Source organism: Argopecten irradians, chromosome 1 (genome assembly GCF_041381155.1).
Source record: "Argopecten irradians isolate NY chromosome 1, Ai_NY, whole genome shotgun sequence".
Lineage (NCBI taxonomy): Eukaryota > Metazoa > Mollusca > Bivalvia > Pectinida > Pectinidae > Argopecten > Argopecten irradians.
In genome coordinates this window covers 24875483-24897137 of record NC_091134.1, presented here as the reverse complement: position 1 = coordinate 24897137, position 21655 = coordinate 24875483, and the positions used below count along the sequence as shown (strand labels likewise).

The 21655-nt window shown below is 35.6% G+C and overlaps 2 protein-coding genes across 2 annotated transcripts in view; one reads left to right on the top strand and one right to left on the bottom strand.

Annotated features, from left to right (window-relative positions):
* Positions 1-8580, top strand: part of LOC138321704 (probable serine/threonine-protein kinase drkC) — a 34340-nt gene extending 25760 nt beyond the window's left edge. Inside the window, exon 14 of the mRNA XM_069265601.1 lies at positions 1-8580. Coding sequence (XP_069121702.1) covers positions 1-111 — 111 coding nt within the window. The 3' untranslated portion in view covers positions 112-8580.
* On the bottom strand, positions 8581-20828 carry LOC138321753 (YEATS domain-containing protein 4-like). The gene is made up of 8 exons (XM_069265696.1): positions 20771-20828; positions 19684-19752; positions 19297-19416; positions 18220-18286; positions 17190-17284; positions 12066-12158; positions 9944-10031; positions 8581-9220 (listed from the first exon to the last, which is right to left on the bottom strand). Exons 2-8 carry the CDS (start codon positions 19720-19722, stop codon positions 9039-9041), a joined length of 684 nt encoding a protein of 227 aa, XP_069121797.1. The 5' UTR covers positions 19723-19752; positions 20771-20828; the 3' UTR covers positions 8581-9038.
* Positions 20829-21655: the final 827 nt, after the last annotated feature.

Here is a 21655-nt window from a genome sequence, read left to right as displayed (position 1 = left end):
GTTGCAACAAGATTAAAAGAACTAATTCCACAAGCAAGGAATTTTCAGAAAGTCATCACTGCCAAATTTAAAATTCCAAAACCTGTTCCCTCTACAAGTGCTGTTAGCTGAAGGTTGATGATAGAACATAGTATATAAAAAATGAATTCCGTTGTTTTCATAATGTGGAAAACATGTCATGCAAGGCAAAAATACTGCAAGTCTATAGCAAATAAATTATGTGGTACATGTATTTGTAATGTTATTACCATATTCGACCCAATAAGCGCCCTGGGCATTTGAAAAATTGAAAAAATGAAAAGGTGCTTATAAGACGACATTGTTGCAAATCTATGTAGTTTTGTGTAGTTAAGTTTTTATTTATGCCTGGACAATTGAAATCGAGGCCTTGAAAATGGGAAGGGGTGCTTGTAGGTACATGGGCGCTTATAGGGTAGAATACTGTATGCAAATACTTCTCCATTAGATCGGGATAGCTGTACAAGGCACGGTATTCCATACATGTAATCTAGCTGTAACGTTATAAACAGCGTTAAAAAACGTCTGTTTAGGGTTACCCGACTGACCCTCATTTTTGACCCCTGACCCTAATTTTTTTTCCCAATGTCCACGAAAAAAATTAAAAGTCAGGATTTTGATCTCAGACTTCGGTTCCGGTTCTGGCCATTACTTTAGAGTAAGAGACACTTAGTATCAATTTTCCAGCTATAGATGACTTACATTCAGCTCAGTAAGACGTCCTGGATACAGACATGTTCAATGTAGCACAACCATTGCAATTATGCTTATTTGAATGCAACTCCCCTCCCGTTGACTATACATAGTTCAGGGACATATGTAAATATATACATTTTAGTGCAAAACTAAGATAGGATCACCCCTATAAGATATATATATATACAGTGAATTTCCTTATGGTTCCATTGTGTTTTTTCTGTTGTCTGTATATGATATATTGTTTATATATACATACCGGGTAAACAATGAAATTTATTCATTAAATAAGTTCATTATATATACACATCAATTAAAATGGCGTTAATTTTTTTTTTTATGAAAAATATTTATCTATCAAAGTATGACGTAATATACCATTAAGCGGTCCTTTTTCCAAAATGGCATTTTATATTTTCCATATAACACATGATCATGAGTAATATATTAGAGATGTGAAAGAAGACGTAGTTTAATATAACTGTCTTCTCCAGGCAGATGTATTATATATGTTGTAGTATTAATTAACAGATTTTTTTTATATACGAGTACACTGTATAACAGATTAGTCTACAATAGCAGATTGAACCAGAGACAATTAAATCATATTTCAAGGTAAATTGGTGTTTGCCAGAGAAAATTAGATAAGTCTTTTGGCATTTTATCATTCATTACATTGAAGACTCCGTAATTGTGTAGTTTAATGAAGTTTGTTTTTTCCTTGCCAATTTGTGTAATAAATGTTGGTGCTGCTGTAATGTTTCTGCCATAACTAACCAGTATATATGTATTTATCATAAATTTTATAAGACATGTAGCCGATAGACATGAGACTTTGACATCACACATACCGGTAAATACATGTATTTTCTGAAGTTATAATAAACATGTAGTATATTGCCTTGGCCATATATGTAGAAGAGAATATATGATAGACTCTAGATCATTGATTGTGCTCTATATATACCGAGATAATGTAAAAAATGAAAATTTGATATGTATATTCCTCATTGCTTGTGCTCTATACATAATGCAAAATTAAAATTTGCTATGTATATTGATATGAATTAATGTTTATGTAGATAGAGTAAATAGAATTACTATGATAAACAGAATCTTACACTTTTACACACTTTACACAGATTCTCTGCTGAAATATGTTGTTGTATAAAAAACAATTGTGCTGCCTTATAGTGATAATTAAATTAGTTGTTTTGTATGTGGTATAGTTTGGCAGATATAGTACACGTTCTTTGAGGTAATTAATTAATTTAATTACATATGCTACAACTAAATGTAGGTTTGTACTATATATTTTTGAGTATGTGACTAACAAGATCATTTGCTACTTCGGCATCCAAATATCCAATATTTTTGTTATGTCAGTCTTTGAACTGGCCTTTAATCCTTTATACTCCACATGTACCATTTTGCAAAGTAAAGTTCGCCTACCAAAAGGAATATACCAAGTACATTCCTCATGTATCATAAAGCTATAAAAATGTTGATACTGTTTTACATACATGTTGTATATTTTCATAGTGATGGACTTTTGATCCTGCTAATTTTCAATGCCTTTGATTGTTTCATTTCCTCAGATCACTGTTTTAATACATTGTACAGTGTATGGGTATATTCTAGTCTTTTTTCATTTATAGATTATAACATTTGTACATAAAATCAAAGATTTCTTACTGTTACATTCACTTCAGAGAATGTTGATGACCCCATCTGTTAATAGAAAAGCCAAAAACAACACTAAACTCAAATCTATGGCATGGACTTTAACAAGATCTGAATATCTACAATTGTACTTATTCAATCCTGTAATCTTAACTTAAAGTAGTTAAATAGTAATTACTAGCATATATGACATTGTGAACACTGGTGTTGCTGATTTTGATAATTAATAAACTAGGGATAGGTTGAAATTGACATCAAGGAGGTTGGTACTGGTTCACTGTGAATAGGATGGGAAAACAGAATTTACAGAGGCACAAGATTTCTGTACATAGTTCAAACATCCCTCACTCAGGTAACTAATGAAGGCCAATCTTCATGTTATAGGATTTTCTCGGATAATAAAGGTTTTTTATCTACTTATGTGCATTATTTTTAATAATATTGTTCATTTCCAATGAAAAGAACTAAAATAAGATTTTATTCTCCGTTTTATTACATAGCAAATTAATTTTTTGAGTATTTTAGGATTTTTCATGAAGATGATTATACATTTGTAGAGTTATACTTACATGTTCACAATATCATATTCAAATACGGTAGGCAAAATCATATAACGTTTGTATACTTATTTATTGATTTTTGTATGATCTGTTTTAAAAAAGTGTATGCAGATGTTAAATATTTCATTGAATTACATATGTTTATGTATCTGTTAGGTCTTCCATTATTTAGATTACAATGTATCTGTTAGGTCTTCCATTATTTAGATTACAATGTATCTGTTAGGTCTTCCATTATTTAGATTACAATGTATCTGTTAGGTCTTCCATTATTTAGATTACAATGTATCTGTTAGGTCTTACAATATTTAGATTACAATGTATCTGTTAGGTCTTCCATTATTTAGATTACAATGTATCTGTTAGGTCTTCCATTATTTAGATTACAATGTATCTGTTAGGTCTTCCATTATTTAGATTACAATGTATCTGTTAGGTCTTCCATTATTTAGATTACAATGTATCTGTTAGGTCTTACAATACAGAGTATTTATGGAGTAGATTGATACAAATACTGTAATTTGCTTAGGTCAATGTCAATAATTTTTAAAATGTTTTGATTTTATGTATATTATTTTGTTGTTCTTTCCATTAACAGATGGCCTAGTTTCAGCATTCCAAGTTCAAATGAAGGTCATCTAAACAGCAATATCACCCCCCTCCCCCACACCATATTCCACAGAAGGTTGTATATGAAAAACCTTTGAAATGTGTTACAGCTAGACCTACATTCTTTTGTCTAGCATTTAAGTAATAACAAGAGGCTCATTAGCCTTAACAGTTGTCCGACTATTGACACAATACAACACCTCAAAGAATATAGTAGTGGCAAACAATTAAGGAAATACAAAAGAATTCTTTTATTAGAAGTAGTTCCGGTTTGGATATATTTGATGAATTAAACCATGAATGAAGGTCTCTTGATCTCCACCATACTTCAAGTCCAATATCCAATCTCTAGGCCTCTCAAGAAGTTCTTTAAAAGATTTTAGCCTATTTGACCTCAGTGACCTTGTATGAAGGTCAAGGTAATTCATTTGAACAAACTTTGAAGCCCTTCATCCCAGCTTGCCACAGGCCCTACATCAGGTCTCTAGGCCACATAGTTATTCACAATAAGTTGTTAAAAGGTTTAAGCCTATTTGACCCCTGTGACCTTGAATGAAGGTCAATGTTATTAATTTGAACAAACTTTGTAGACTTTCATTCCAACGTGCTGCAGGCCAAATATGAGTCCCCTGGGCCTTTTGGTTCTTGAGAAGTCGTTTAAAGATTTTTGCGTTTTTGACCTCAGTGACCTTGTATGAAGGTCAAGGTAATTCATTTGAACAAACTTTGAAGCCCTTCATCCCAGCTTGCCACAGGCCCTACATCAGGTCTCTAGGCCACATAGTTATTCACAATAAGTTGTTAAAAGGTTTAAGCCTATTTGACCCCTGTGACCTTGAATGAAGGTCAATGTTATTAATTTGAACAAACTTTGTAGACTTTCATTCCAACGTGCTGCAGGCCAAATATGAGTCCCCTGGGCCTTTTGGTTCTTGAGAAGTCGTTTAAAGATTTTTGCGTTTTTGACCCCTGTGACCTTGAATAAAGGTCAAGGTCATTCATTTGAACAAACTTGAAAGCCCTTCATCTGAGCATACTACAGGCCAAATATCAGTATTCTGGGCCTTTCAGTTATTGAGAAGTAGTCGTTTGAATGAAAAGTTTATTCACGGCGCCAGACGATGCAGGATGACAATAGGTTATCCTGACCCTTTTGGTCAAATGACCTAAAAACTTCAGCCAAATGATGAGACAATCTCTTTGTACAGCAATAAATATATGAAACAGATTGTGTGTTCTGTTTACGAATTCATCCCTATTTTAATCTCATATTTTCATTGAGAATGCTGAAATTTTTATATATTTTATAATTGAAGTGCAATCAGCATCTGTTTCCCCCAATACGTTGAATGTTATATTTTAGTGAGTGAGAGGAGTGTGACTGTAAATATATGTCGTATGATTTATTGAAAGCACATCATGTTACATGTAATCAATGCTATTAATTAATGTGTTTTGCTATGATTATTCTCGGCTATTATGATTTATATAAAATTATCTTTAAAACAAATTTTATCCTAAAAAGACTACTATAAACCACTTTATTATTATTGTGGATACATTACTTTGCTTCTACATTTATTTTCAACGTTTACTAATACGTTAAAGGGACATAAACCTTAAATAAGTTATTCTATATGCTTAGATATGGTTTTCAGATGTTGGTTGATGGTTTCATTACAATGAAGCGACAGGTAAATGTGGGGAATATATACATGTATACCTACCCCAACAAGAGGCCCATGGGCCTTAATGGTCATCTGTCTCATAGCACAAACAACAAAGTCACAGTATAAAGTATTGGTTAACAATTAATACAAGAGGCCCATGGGCCTTAACGGTCCTCTGACTCATGGCACAAAATAACAAAGTCACAGTATAAAGTAGTGGTTAATGATTAATATAAGCAATATAAGGAACTCCTTTGTTGAATATGTAAGTTTCTGAAATAGGTAAAGGTCATTTGTTGAACAAACTTGGTAGCCCTTCATCCATATATAGTTGTAACCCATTCAAGGATTAAGGAGGAGTAAGATTTTAAAGCCAAATTTCAGCAAAGCTCCCATTTTGGACCCCCGCGGTTCCATCCCCATGTTTGCATGTTGTTTGCCATCCCTTGAAACCCCTATAGATCAATTTTCTTTGAGATCAGAGACCAAAACCTGAAAACATGAAGTGGGCAAGCGTCCATTTTGGAATACCAAAATCTTTACGAATATGTTTGCATGTTGTCCGCCATCCTTTAAAACCCCTATAGACCCATTTTCAGTAAGATCGGAGACCGAAACCTGAAAACATGAAGTGGGCTAGTGGCCATCTTGGATAACCAAAATCTTTATATAAAATATGATTGTCCTTCCCTAATGATGTTTTACACCAAAAATGGAAAAACGCCACTCAAGAGTTAAAGAGGAGTAGGATTTTAAAGATAAATTTCATTGAAGTTCCCCCCTTCTGAGCCCCACCCCTCTGTCCCCAGGGGTCAGACCTAACTCGTTCATATAAAATGTGATTATCCTTCTCCAATGATGTTTCACACCAAATAAGGATGAAATCCATCCAAGGATGAAGGATGAGTAAGATTTTAAATCTTAAATTAAGAAAATTTGCCCTTTTGGGGCCCCTCCCCTCTGCCCCTAGGGGTCTGACCTATCTCATTATATAAAAAAATGATTGTCTTTCCCCAATGATGTATCATACCAAATATGGATGAAGGAGGAGTAGGATTTTAAAGCTTAAAAAAAGAAAATTTGCCCTTTTCGGGCCCCACCCCTCAGCCCCTAGGGGTCGGACCAAGCTCATTTATATAAAATTTGATTGTCCTTCCCCAATAATGTTTCATACCAAATATGGATGAAGTCCACCCAAGGACATCCTCGATATTCCAGGGGTTCCGATCACTTACGATCTCTACACCCCTGGACTATCTCATAGTAAAACTGGAGGCAACAGAACAGAACAGGTAATTTAGTCATCTGATGTACATCAAAAGAACCATATAACGGTACACTGTGGTTGATGTTTTGTGTGGCTTTGAAGTTAGGCGTCGCTCTCTCTGTAGTCTTCAAAGGAAATCTTTGCTGGCCTGTGATTGGTCAAATGTTTTCAGCTGAGCTGCCTTCAATTTCACTATGAGATAGTCCAGGGGTGTAGAGATCGTAAGTGATCGGAACCCCTGGAATATCGAGGATGACCCAAGGATGAATGAGGAGTAAGATTTTAAAGCTTAAATTAAGAAAATTTGCCCTTTAGGGGCCCAGCCCCTCTGCCCCTAGGGTCGGACCTATCTCATTTATATAAAATTTTATTGTCCTTCCCAAAGGATGTTTCACACCAAATATGGATGTAGTTCACTCAAGGGTTTAGGAGGAGTAGGCTTTTGTATAAATAGTTTTAGGCATGACAACGGACAAAAAACGATGATAATATAGGTCATCCTGACAGGATGACCTTCGGTCAGATGACCTAAAAATGATAAAAATAGACTGTCATATTCTATTTTTGGAACACAAAAAGAAAGCTGGTCAATGGCGAGGTTAAAATGAACAACAAACCTGGTGACACGACAAGGAATATTAGTTTTCTACATTTAAGATTATTTTCTATTTTACGATGGTTGACATATGAAGTATAAACCATATTTGTTAAAGATGCTCCACCACCGACAGAGCACAAATGATATTCATCATTTGAACAATAATTGGTGTTTAATCGTGGATATATATGCCTAATTAACACAAAAAAATAACATAAAATAATTTATTTTGCCTTTGGTGTATGCACAATCATTACTTTATTCTATATAAGATATAGTGCCACAGATTTTTTTCGGGATGCAATTTATTATTTTTCATATTTTTAACTTGAAGTAAAATTAGAAGCTCAAACTTTTCAATGGTGGTAATGGTGTAAAGTAACTTTTTTAATTAAAGAAAAATACAAAATCGTCTGCTCCTGTTTTTGATTGTAAAAAAAAAAAATCATTTGTCAGAGGTGAAGCATCTTTAATATTTGTTTTAAAACAATTTGTATTTAGCCTTATAATGATTTAAGTCAAAAGTCAAACAAGACTCTTCATTCAATGGGGCACCGTACTCCGTTTTGTACGGAATTTGCTTGTGTTCCCTTCACCCTCGTTTTTGATGCACCATTTTGTTTACATTCATTTAATTTGTGCAGTGCATTGTGGAAGGTCACTAAAGTTCAACACTTTATTTTTTTTATTACACTCAGTCTACAAATTCGACGAGGCTAGATCAAAATACAAAAAGATGAAATTTCCATTATAATTATTTTAATTGACCCATTTGCACAAAAACTGATATATTTTACTTAAGGAGGTATCCGACACGTCTTAAATATGTATTTTACTCAAATTTACAATGGTTTATTTAGGTTCATGTCCCTTTAACGATGAAATGATGCAAAAAATTGTATCTCAAAAGATAAAGGTTTAAAGTATCGAAGTACTTATATATGCATATAACTTGTGAACAATGCTTAACAGCTTTGTATGTTATGATATATGTGTATTAAATAGTCCTTACATCACAGGGCTAAGTTTTAGTGGCTTAGCAGAAAATATCAGACATGCCAACATACCTTGTGAATTTGCTCAATATTCTACAAAATTAATGTGTATTACTAATAAGTTATGAACTCAATGAACTGTTTGTTTCTTGTCTCTTCACTTCCATTACTTCTACACTAAAAGTTATAGGAATAATGTATTTACATGTACTACACCCTTGGACATCAGTTTTGTTAAGGGGTTACAGAACCACTTTCTATATAGCTAGTACATCAATGTAATAGGAAGAGAATCCAGCCATGGGCAGAATGGATTTATTTGGTGTCCAAGGGTCATGTAAATATATTAAAATAAATAACCCTAAGATGTTTTCTTGTTACACGTTGGCAAACATGGTAAATTGATAACTTTTGTTGTGAAGGTGTAATTAGTATATATCTAGTATGATATACATGGACTATGCAATAAATACCTATAACAAAATTTGATAATTCTGTTATTTATTTTATTTTGCTGCAATGTATTATTTTACACTTTTTAAATTCAAAGAATTAGTCCTAGTTAAATTCACTCCAGCAGTGATACAAAAATGCCTCTCACATAATTCTTTCATTAACAGACACATTTGACCCAGATAAACTCCAAGTTGGTCTTTGGTAAAACTTGGAATAGTAAATATCGATATTCAAGTATACTTGAATATATATAGTGAGAGATGTGGTCAGAACCAACAAACCACCGAGGATGAAACAGATTCTTCAAGTTGTATGAATTCTAGTAAACAGGTTTAACTGTAATGTCAAAATCCATACAAATGCATATATGCACATTATTCCTGAACAATTGCAACATTTTGCGTATGGTGTAGCTACAGGTCTTTGTGAAGATGACTTTAATATGAAGAAGCACAACTACTCGCACATGTTTCTATAGAAACGTGATCACGTAACACTTTCTATGTCGGGCTGTAAGTCCACATCTTCCACTTTGTTGATGTGTTCCTTTAATTTGTTGATATTTTCCTTTTTCTGTTTCAAGCGTTCATTAAGTTCTTGTATCTCATAGCGGATCTTTTTATTGGCTGCCTTGATGTTATTCAACGTCTTTTCTTTTCGTTCATCAACTTAAACAAGAGAAACACCAGAGAATAAATTGTCCTTGCAAACGACGTCACAATCAATACCTAAACCCATGAGCAGATAATCTGTGGTATGTAAATACAGAATATATGTGTAAAGATAAAATGATTCAATATTACAAAAGAATTTTATCACATAGTCCGTCTAAAATCAAGGGATTTCGCCCGTCTAATATTTTTGCATATATCACTAGTGTAATATGACCTAGAACGATTTTCATTGGCTGGAAATCCTTGTGACATCAGACAGACACAATAAAATGATATCAGGAAAAACTATATGACGTCAGGATTATGAGAACGGCAGGACAAAATAGCAGTCTCCACTGGATTTTCAGAATACCTTTTGACATGAAATTCTTTGTTCTGTAGGTATTTGTAGTTATGTGATAAAGATATCTTAAATTTGTGTCCATTTCAAATGAGATTTTATGAAACTTGTCTCGAAGTTTCATAAAATCTCATATGAAATGAACACTCATGTAAGATTCTATATATATTTATATACGAATGATTTCTCTTGAGAAATACACTGTTATGGAATAACAGCATGCTGATTTGACTACCAATTAAATATGAACTTCAATTTTAATGACTTAATCTTCCATATTCGAAAGATCTGCCCCATTTCTAACAATTCCTATCAATATCAGTGCACATAGAGTTGTGATTTTATTACCATAAAGACATAACATAGTGGATACCTACAATCAGTCTCGTGTTTGTATGTCCCTAACGACATTGGTCGAGTATTTGTCAGGGCATGGTTCATCATGGCCGTAGGATCCTGGAAAACCTGCAACAATAAATTGTGGTTTATCAGTTTAAAGTCCTATTAACAGCCTGGGCCATGTAAGAACATGCAGGTTTTTTGGTGGAGGAAAGCTGGAGTACCAAGAGAAAAACCACTGCCAACCGGTCAGTTCCTGGCAACTGCCCCGCGTGGGATTCGAACTCGTAACCCAGAGGTGGAGGGCTTGTGGTAACAATGTGGAGACATTTAATCAATCGGCCAGCATGGCCCCAATTTATTAAACAACATTTATAGTAGGACCATTAGGAATTAAGATTACTTGACTCTTTCATATGATCAGTGTTCTCCCCAGGCCCTTTCCGCGTAACGGTCCCGTTATGTGGAAATTTTGAGCCGTTGCACGGAAATTTCGTCCGTAACGCACTTTCGGCCTCCCGTTGCACATCAATAAATCAGATCCCCATTTTCTCTAAGGAGGTCTACTGAATATAACCCTCATAATAAATCCCTCCTGCTACCTGACAAGTAGTATTCTTATAAATTTATGATGTCTGTCATGCCGCTATGCCATGTGATTAGGCCCATTTTTACGACCGTGAATTGTTGATTACTTGTGATCCGCAGGGCTGCCCTGCCAGATTTATATATTGTACTGTTAAATTACATTGATAAGTAACCAAAAGAGGTATGACTACTCCCTAACCAACACCTTACTTGTTCTATTAAGCAGTCTGGGGATATAGGTCAGCTAAAGAGAGGAGAAATCACTGATCAAATCACTTTCAATCATGTGAGCTCGCAACGTTTTAAGTACAGCACATCGGCAGTTTAGGAAACAACTGACACCTTTTCAACAGATATTTTGATTATAGCTAGTGAGCATCATCCCAAAAACAAACACTGCCTGCAATTGTAAATGATGTACTCACATTTTTAATGTCAAAATAGGCATATACCACTGAAAGACACCACAAACTTTGCAACCGAAATGGCCGCCACTTTGGTGTTAGGTAATTGTAAATGATGGAGCCAGATGGGTATAAGAAATCCGGATTTGAAAAAAATTCCAAAATTTGTTATTTGTAAATTTTAAGCATAATTGGATGGTAATAAACATGTCATAAAATTGTATAGATATGGGTTAAAAAAAAATTAATTTAATTTTCATGCAGTGTTTTACCAATAATTTTTTTTAGCTCTCTCAAAAGTTACATTTACAGTACCATACTGTATACATAAATAGGCCTATTTGTACAGTTGGTTTTAAATATTTTAAATACACAAATAGTGATGGAATTGGGTGCATAATCTCATAACTATCTAGAACTGTGAAACACATTAAAATTATTTTAATTTAAAAATTTTAATAGATTCTATTTCTTAAATTTTTTAATGCAATTAATCTGAATTCAGTAAATGTGACAGTTAGATATAAATGTTATTACATTTTGTTATTTTTATTTTAGTTATAACACTAGGCCATAATACTTAAATTGTGGCACAAAAAAGATTATTCGCGCTGTGCCGCGCAATTTACAACGGGAAAAAAATTACCATAGCGTAGTGAAAAATTCCTGAGGAGAACAATGTTTGATGATATGAATAACATAGACAAAATATCTTGATTTGAGCTCAGGTATTAAAAAATTCTTTCCTAGTCAAAATAATTGGGAAACATTTTGCCTGTGTAGAGATAATTTTCCTGATTGTCACAAAATGTAGTACCATATTCGACCCAATAAGTACGCACATCACTATGAGTGCCCCTCCCCTTTTTCAGACTTCAATTTCACTTACTTTGAATTTAAGGCAGACTGAATATATGAAAACTTTGTTGGTTTTCTTACTGATTTCTTTCAAAAATTGATTTATGGCTTATTTTACAGAATAATTTTATGAAATGCAAGTCAAAATTTGTTTCTATTATGCGCCACCTGATTTGCTCCAATTTTTTTAAGTGCCCTGGGCACTTATTGGATCAAATACAGTAAAACCTTATGTGTACAATCAGCAGCATTAAAACTTTTCAATATAACTTATTTCTTCTTGTTTCACACTCCTCTTAGATATACATACCAATTCATCATAGTATTCTACCACTAAAGATTTCTTTCCCAACATGATGTCCGTCTCACTCTGGAACAGCTTCAGCAGGTGGTAAACTGTCACCTAAAACAATAGATATACAGTAGGTGTTGGACTCTTTATATCTTCATAACATGAGAGATTTATTATTCAGTAAGATATGTACAGGTTATGCTATTTCTCTAAAAGTTCCTATATTCATAACAAATTCCATAGTCATGCTCACACTTGATAATTTCAGGGACCTGTACCTTTTGATTTAGGAAATAGTTCATTTTTCTTTCTATTAAAATATGTATTTCAAAAGCTCTATTTCTTTATTTGGGTAAATATTCACATGAAATTGGGAAAATAAAGATAAAGTTTTCCACCCTTTATTTAACCCCAAAACATCACTGAAGAGTCAGATGTGAAATTCTTTCCTCTTCGTAATAACTTGATGGCCAAGGCCGAGTGAGACATGGGGAGAACAGGTAGTATGAAATGTAGTAAACCTGACCAGCTGAGTCCAAGTGAGATATGGGGAGAGCAGGTAGTATAAAATGTAGTAAACCTGACCTTCTGAGTCCAAGTGAGATATGGGGAGAGCAGGTTGTATGAAATGTAGTAAACCTGACCAGCTGAGTCCAGGCGAGATACGGAGAGCAGGTAGTATACAAGAGATCCCAGAGGGATCTTGGCACCCACCAAAGAAAGATCTATGTCTGACAATGGAAAGAGGGATCTTTTCCCTGCTTTTCAAACTTTTTCAAACACATGACATATAAAATTTGAGACAGATCGCTATAGTACTTTCTAAGATATAGTGGTAACAAACTTCAACAATGAAATCTAAGATGGCGGCCGGTTGGCCATCTTGTTTACCGATCAGTCCCGAAAGGCATTATGCATAAGTCCTAAGAGGTACTATGCACAACTAGGGTACAAGGGGAACCTACACATAAAATTTGAGAAAGATCCCTTCAGTACTTTCTGAGAAATAGCGGTAACAAACTTTAACAATCAAAATCCAATATGGCCGTCGGTCGGCCATCTTGTTTACCGATCGGTCCCAATTAACAATATGCACAACTAGGGTCCTTGGGGAACCTTCATATGAAATTTGAGAACGATACCTTCAGTACTTTTTGAGAAATAGCGGTAACAAACTTTAACTATCAAAATCCAAGCCATTTTGTTGACTGATCGGTTCCAAAATGCAATATGCACAACTAGGGCCCTAGGAAAACCTATATATGAAATTTGAGAAAGATCCCTACAGTACTTTTTGAGTAATAGCGGTAACAAACTTTAACTGTCAAAATCCAAGATGGCCACCTGTCGGCCATCTTGTTCACCGATCGGTCCCAAAATGTAATATGCACAACTAGGGTCCTAGGGGAACCTGTATATGAAATTTGAGAAAGATCCCTTCAGTACTTTTTGAGAAATAGCGGTAACAAACTTTAACTATCAAAATCCAAGATGGCCACCTGTCGGCCATCTTGTTCACCAATCGGTCCCAAAATGCAATATGCACAACAAGGGTCCTAGGGGAACCTACATATGAAATTTGAGAAAGATCCCTTCAGTACTTTCTGAGAAATAGCGGTAACAAACTTTAACTATCAAAATCCAAGATGGCCGCCTATCGGCCATCTTGTTGACCGATCGGTCCCAAAATGCAATATGCACAACTAGGGCCCTAGGGGAACCTATATATGAAATTTGAGAAAGATCCCTTCAGTACTTTTTGAGAAATAGCGGTAACAAACTTTAACTATCAAAATCCAAGATGGCTGCCTGTCGGCCATCTTGTTGACCGATCAGTCCCAAAATGCAATATGCACAACTATGGCCCTAGGGGAACCTATATATGAAATTTGAGAAAGATCCCTGCAGTACTTTTTGAGAAATAGCGGTAACAAACTTTAACTATCAAAATCCAAGATGGCTGCCTGTCGGCCATCTTGTTGACCGATCAGTCCCAAAATGCAATATGCACAACTAGGGCCCTAGGGGAACCTATATATGAAATTTGAGAAAGATCCCTTCAGCACTTCTTGAGAAATAGCGGTAACAAACTTTAACTATCAAAATCCAAGATGGCCGCCTGTCGGCCATCTTGTTGACCGATCGGTCCCAAAATGCAATATGCACAACTAGAGTCCTAGGGAAACCTACATATGAAATTTGAGAAAGATCCCTTCAGCACTTTCTGAGAATTAGCGGTAACAAGAATTGTTAACGGACGGACGGAAGGACGGACGGACGGACGGACGGACGGACCACGGACGAAAGGCGATTTGAATAGCCCACCATCTGATGATGGTGGGCTAAAAATGTAGTAAACCTGACCAGCTGAGTCCAAGTGAGAAATGAGGAGAGCAGGTAGTATACAAGAGATCCCAGAGGGATCTTGGCGCCCACCAAAGAATGATCTATGTCTGACAATGGAAAGAGGGATCTTTTCCCTGCTTTTCAAACTTTTTCAAACCCACTATATATAAAATTTGAGACAGATCGCTATAGTACTTTCTAAGAAATAGTGATAACAAACTTTAAGAATCAAAATCCAAGATGGCCGCCTGTCGGCCATCTTGTTGACCGATCGGTCCTAAAATGCAATATGCACAACTAGGGCCCTAGGGGAAGCTACATATGAAATTTGAGAAAGATCCCTTCAGCACTTTCTGAGAAATAGCGGTAACAAACTTTAAGTATCAAAATCCAAGATGGCCGCCTGTCGGCCATCTTGTCGACCGATTGGTCCCAAAATGCAATATGCACAACTAGGGTCCTAGGGGAACCTGTATATGAAATTTGAGAAAGATCCCTTCTGCACTTTTTGAGAAATAGCGGTAACAAACTTCAACTATCAAAATCCAAGATGGCCGCCTGTCGGCCATCTTGTTGACCGATCGGTCCCAAAATGCAATATGCACAACTAGGGTCCTAGGGGAAGCTACATATGAAATTTGAGAAAGATCCCTTCAGCACTTTCTGAGAAATAGCGGTAACAAACTTCAACTATCAAAATCCAAGATGGCCGCCTGTCGGCCATCTTGTTGGATGATCGGTCCCAAAATGCAATATGCACAACTAGGGTCCTAGGGGAAGCTACATATGAAATTTGAGAAAGATCCCTTCAGCACTTTCTGAGAAATAGCGGTAACAAGAATTGTTAACGGACAGACGGAAGGACGGACGGAAGGACGGACGGACCACGGACGAAAGGTGATTTGAATAGCCCACCATCTGATGATGGTGAGCTAAAAATGTAGTAAACCTGACCAGCTGAGTCCAAGTGAGAAATGGGGAGAGCAAGTAGTATAAAATGTAGTAAACCTGACCTGCTAAGTTCAAGTGAGAAACGGGGAGAGCAGGTAGTATAAAATGTAGTAAACCTGACCTGCTGAGTCCAAGTGAGAAATGAGGAGAGCAGGTAGTATAAAATGTAGTAAACCTGACCTGCTGAGTCCAAGTGAGATATGGGGAGAGCAGGTAGTATAAAATGTAGTAAACCTGACCTGCTGAGTCCAAGTGAGATATGGGGAGAGCAGGTAGTATACAAGAGATCCCAGAGGGATCTTGGCGCCCACCTAAGAACGATCTTTGTCTGACAAAAGAAAGAGGGATCTTTTCTCTGCTTTTCAAGCTTTTACTACATATTACTACACATGAAATTTCAGAAAGATTTGACTGCTTTCTGAGATATATAACGGTAACAAACTTTAATTATCAAAATCCTTGATAGCTACCTGTCGGCCATCTTGTTCACCGATCGGTCCTAAAATGCAATATGCACAACTACACCCCTAGAAGAACCTGCACATACAATTTGAGACAGATCCCTTCAGGATATTCTTAGACAAAGCGGAAAAAAACTTCAATTGTCAAAATCCAAGATGGCGCTCTGTCGGCCATCTTGTTCACTGATCGGTACCAAAATGCAATTTGCATAACCAGGGACCTAGGGGAACCTGCACATGAAATTTGAGACAGATCCCTTCAGTACTTTCTAAGAAACAGTGGTAACAAGCTTCAATTATCAAAATCCAAGATGGCGTCCTGTCGGCCATCTTGTTCATCAATGGGTCTGAAAATGCAATATGCACAACTAGACCCCTAGGGGAACCTGCACATGCAATTTGATACAGATCCCTTGAGTACTTTCTGACAAATAGTGGTAACAAGCTTTAACTATCAAAATCCAAGATGGCGGCCTGTCGGCCATCTTGTTAATCAATCGGTCCCAAAATGCAATATGCACAACTAGACCCCTAGGGATATCTGCACATGCAATTTGAGACAGATCCCTTCAGTACTTTCTGAGAAATAGCTGTAACAAAGTTCAATTGTCAAAATCCAAGATGGCGGCCTGTCGGCCATCTTGTTCATCGATCGGTCCCAAAATGCAATATGCACAACTAGGCCCCTAGGGGAACCTGCACATGCAATTTGAGACAGATCCCTTCAGTACTTTCTGAGAAATAGCGGTAACAAACTTCAATTGTCAAAATCCAAGATGGCTGCCTGTCGGCCATCTTGTTAACAGATTGGTCCCAAAATGCAATATGCACAACTAGGCCCCTAGGGAAACTTACATGTGAAATTTGAGAAAGATCCCTTCAGTACATTCTGAGAAATAGCGGTAACAAACTTTAACTATCAAAATCCAAGATGGCTGCCTGGCGGCCATTTTGTTGACCGATTGGTCCCAAAATACAATATGCACAACTATAGCCCTAGGGGAACCTGCATATGAAATTTGAGAAACATCCCTTCAGCACTTTCTGAAAAATAGCGGTAACAAGAATTGTTAACGGACGGAAGGACGGAAGGACGGAAGGAAGGACGGACGGACGGACGGACGGACGGACGGACGGAGGACGGACGGACGGAAGCGGACGGAAGGACGGACGGACGGACGGACGGACGGACGGACGGAAGGACGGACGACGGACCACGGACAAAAAGCGATTTGAATAGCCCACCATCTGATGATGGTGGGCTAAAAATGTAGTAAACCTGACCAGCTGAGTCCAAGTGAGTTATGGGGAGAGCAGGTAGTATGAAATGTAGTAAACCTGACCTGCTGAGTTCAAGTGAGACTGAGTACCTTGTTATACTTACTGGTCTTTCATTTGGGTCCACAAAGTAGATTTTAATGATGACTTCAAACTCTCCCCATCCAGTCTCTGTAACTTCATATGGAGGCTTTGTCACCACTGGAAGTCAAAATGATGCTTCATTACTACTCGGTATATGTACTGCTGATGGAGTTTTTAGTGATTTCATTAAGTGTACTCAGTCAAGAAAACTGTTACTGTAAGTACATGTACATTGTATACTGAATACAACTACAGGATTCATACCATAATAAGCACCCATCTCCTTATAAGCATTTTTGTTTTTCTTTCTTTGTGTGACTTCTAAAGACAAGAGCTCCCAAAGGGATCTTGGCGCACACCAAAGAATGATCTATATAAGACAAATGAATGAGGGATCTTTTCTCTGCTTTTCAAACTTCAACTATCAAAATCCAAGAAGGCAGTCTGTCAGCCATCTTGTTGGCCAACCGCTCCAACAATGCATTTATGCAAATCACATTTGAAATTTGAGAATGAGACCTACAGAACTTTCTAAGAAATAGTGGAAACAAACTTTTAATTACCAAAATCAAAGATGGCTGCCAGTCGACCATTTTATTGACCAATTGGTCACAAAATGTAATATGAACAACTAGGTCCCTAGGGGAACCTACAATATACATATGAAATTTGAGAATGATCCCCTCAGTACTTTCTAAAAGTGCATTTTGGGACCGATTGGTCAACAAGATGGCTGACAGGCCATGCCACCATCTTGGATTTTGATAGATGAAGCTTGAAAAGTAGATCAATCTTTGGTTGGCCCCGAGATCCCTCTGGGATCTCTTGTTAAATAGTATTTGTATATATTCAGTGTATCTACCAAATCTTTGTATTGGCATTATATTGGCTATAATACATATATATAGTGTACAATCAAAATTAATACTTTGAAATTGGCCACTTTATTATGCACAAAATCAATCATGGTAAATTGGATAGCCACAACTACCAATTTGTTTCCTTGTTTATAAGTGTCCTTCCAATTTTCTAAATGGATTACAATAACTTACCTCTATTATGGTTTGGGTAACTGTCATGAAGTTTAAAGTGAATTTTCTTTATGTAGCCTGACAGATCCTATGAAAACATAAATACATGAGCAACTTTTATATTTTACAATTCATATACATTTACTGTAATTTTGAGAGGGTTGAAAAAGACACAAATGGAAGATCTTTGGACAAAAAATTGGTTTCTAGCCAAAGATAATGTTATTGAACTATCCTGCATCATTTTTCAAAATCTTCACCTCAAAAGATGATATCACAATCACTGGAAGGTGGGACTAAATAGTTCTTTACCATCATTTTGGGATCTCGAAACTCAGCCTGTATTATAGTTGTTGATTATAATAAGTGGGCTTGGGCCTAAAGCAAGGGCACCATGTATATCACTAAAAAATAATGCAAAAACTTCATTATGTCCGACAATGTCAGAGCTAGTATAGACTATAGCTGCAGAATTCTTAGACAAATGAATATATCTGTAGATTTCTGATACCAGTATTCCATTAGTTTTTTAGGTTACATTTTTTGAAGAATTATAATTTATTCCTGACAAAGTTGTCAAATAATCATAGCTGCTGATAGGAAAGATTAATAAAATCGGTTCGGTTGAGATTATGTTACAAAATCTTAGCCCTCCACTGAGATAACCCGATCTTGTTCACTTTCAGGTAATAGATTTTTTTTCTCACACCTCTAAGATACAAAAAAAAAAATCTATATATAGAAGTTCAGAGAGTCAAATTATCCCATCTTGGGCCTTTGGTACATGATACTGTTTCAATAATTAAAAACAACAACCAAACAATGCATGGTACATTACTGAATGCACATATTTCTAATAACATGGATAATTTGAAGCAGGTGATATCACCGATTTGAGAGTATATGATGTCACAAGCATAGACTGTTACATGAATGGGGTAAAATTCCGCCAAAAATCATGTACAGGTTCCTCAGACAGATCAAACGAGATAGAAAAATCTAGTCCTGGGTATCATGTGAGATTTCCCTGTCCGAGATGCGAGAAAACAGTATTAATTAAAATAATTTACTCTTCACAGAAGCTTATAATCATAATACCTCATTCTTATAAGGTTTTACATAAACTGTCCACTGATGGGTGTGTCCATCCTCTTCCCTTTTCTTCCCAAAGTAACGAGCGATGTTACCGTACACAAATGGCTTTATCACTGTTGTACCCTGAAATATTTTCCACATAAATATACAAAAGTATTTGTAGTGAATGATTGTTTAGATATGTTCAATTTCTTGGCTATGTTGCTTGTCTTTTTTATATTTTTCTTTTTATGTTTTTCATTCTATCTACATATAGGTGTATATATTTAATAATGTGGTCTATTTATTTTAATTTCATTCAGATTTTATTCTTGTGCTAAGTACATTTTGAGCCAATGGTGAATTAAAATATATTATTTATTAGCTTAATAAGTTTGATAAAATACAAACCTTTATACGACCACCTGCATCAGATGTAACCTCTGCCATATTCAGCCATCAAAATGTCTGCATCAAATGCTAAAAAATGTAAGTTGAAAGTAAGTTTTCTTATAGGGGGTGCCATATGAAATTTGAAGTTATATGTGCTGTACTCATAGTCATACTCATGAATCAGGGAGAGCTTTTAAAGGCCCACTACCTTTCCAAAACGGCTTTTAATTTTTAAAATGGGAAAGTAAAACGAGATCGATATTTTTGTATAGTCTCTAAAGTTATTAACTTACTGTTAATACTACACGTGTCATCACATTCTGAACAATTTGATTAAAATAAATAAAATGTTAATTTTCATAACGCGGGTCGTCTTATGTTCCCGCCGTCGTCCTAAATACCGTGCGGTAGTTGACTATCACTGCGCCAGACGGCAAAACAGCGAAATAACTCTCCACTGTTATCAAACATTACGCAGGAAATCTTGCATATGTTTGGTGTTGTAACCTCATCTTAGGCCATTGGTATATATTTTCTGATGTTATTAATGTTTTTAAGAAACCTTTATGTTTTCCTCCGGAAAGGTAGTGGGCCTTTAATGTTATTCACCACAAAATTTAAATATTACTGTAACAGAGCTAGCACATGAACTTTTTAAGCTTTGTACTTACAATGCAAATGCTTTCATTTTACAGTCAAATACGAACTTAAACTTGGCAGTGCCGTCTGATTACTTCTGATAATCATAAGAACATTGGCTTCGTCTTGTTGTGGTTTTTTTTAGCCAAAACGACGACTACGTAAGACTACATGTAATAACGTCATGCATGTCAAACGTGTCTCGTGGTCTCACAAGTAGCTACTGTTGTAGCGGAAAAGATATCATTTCCTCTAGGGCCTACAGTTACATCAGTACTGATGTACATTGTAGCTATCTCACAAGGGAACTGGTCCTATCTACTGTAATGTATTTGCTGGTCACCTATCAGGATAGTAAGGGTTTTCTATGATGTTCTTTGTGATGTGTCGTCAGATATTTCATTTATCACGTGAGACCTTCAGCCCAATATTTCAATATTTGTTAGAGAATACAACAAAAACAAACCTTTCATGTGCGCCAATTCTACCGGAAGTGTATTATCGGACAATAATAAAGGATCCAAATATATCCGGAATGTGAAAAAATACGTTTGCCGTAAATAAACGTTACTAAGACAAAAAAAGTCTAGTTTATCTATGGACAAAAACATATGAATATATTTGCTTCCAAATCGATTGATGAATATCTATATTTAATTTATATATCATAAATTTATCACTGCTGGAGAAGCTGAAATTACCAACATTGGCATATAGAAGAATACGAGGAGACATGATAGAACTCTTCAAAATTTTAGATGGAATATATGACTCCGAATGTTGTAACATTTTATCTTTATGGAAAGATGCAACGGACCGCGAGAGCAGCAGGGGGCATAGGAGGAAGCTATTCCATACAAGATCAAACTATGAGATTAGGAGAAACTTTTTTTCACTAAGAGCTACTAAGATATGGAACGATCTACCAGAGAATGTAGTGATGGCGCCAAATATAAACTCCTTCAAAAATGCGTTAGACAAACATTGGAAAGAACAAGAACTCTTATACAACTACAAAGCCTTTATACATCATTAATTTATTATTATTACCGGATAAAAATGTATTAACTGTAAACTCTATATTTTGTATGAGTCTGGTATAGAGGACTTTACATATAAGTCCTGAACCAGAAATAAACTTATCTTATCTTATCTTATCTTATCTTAAATACAAAAATGGAATTCTGATGTGTTTTGTTGTCGATCAGGGTGATCATGAGTCAATAAAAAGTATAAATTTATACCATAATAAATGCATGCTACATAACAAATAATAATTTCATAATCTATAATGTACAACTATCGCTTATATTAAAATATGTTTTACAAATAACGCTTTATCGGAATTAGA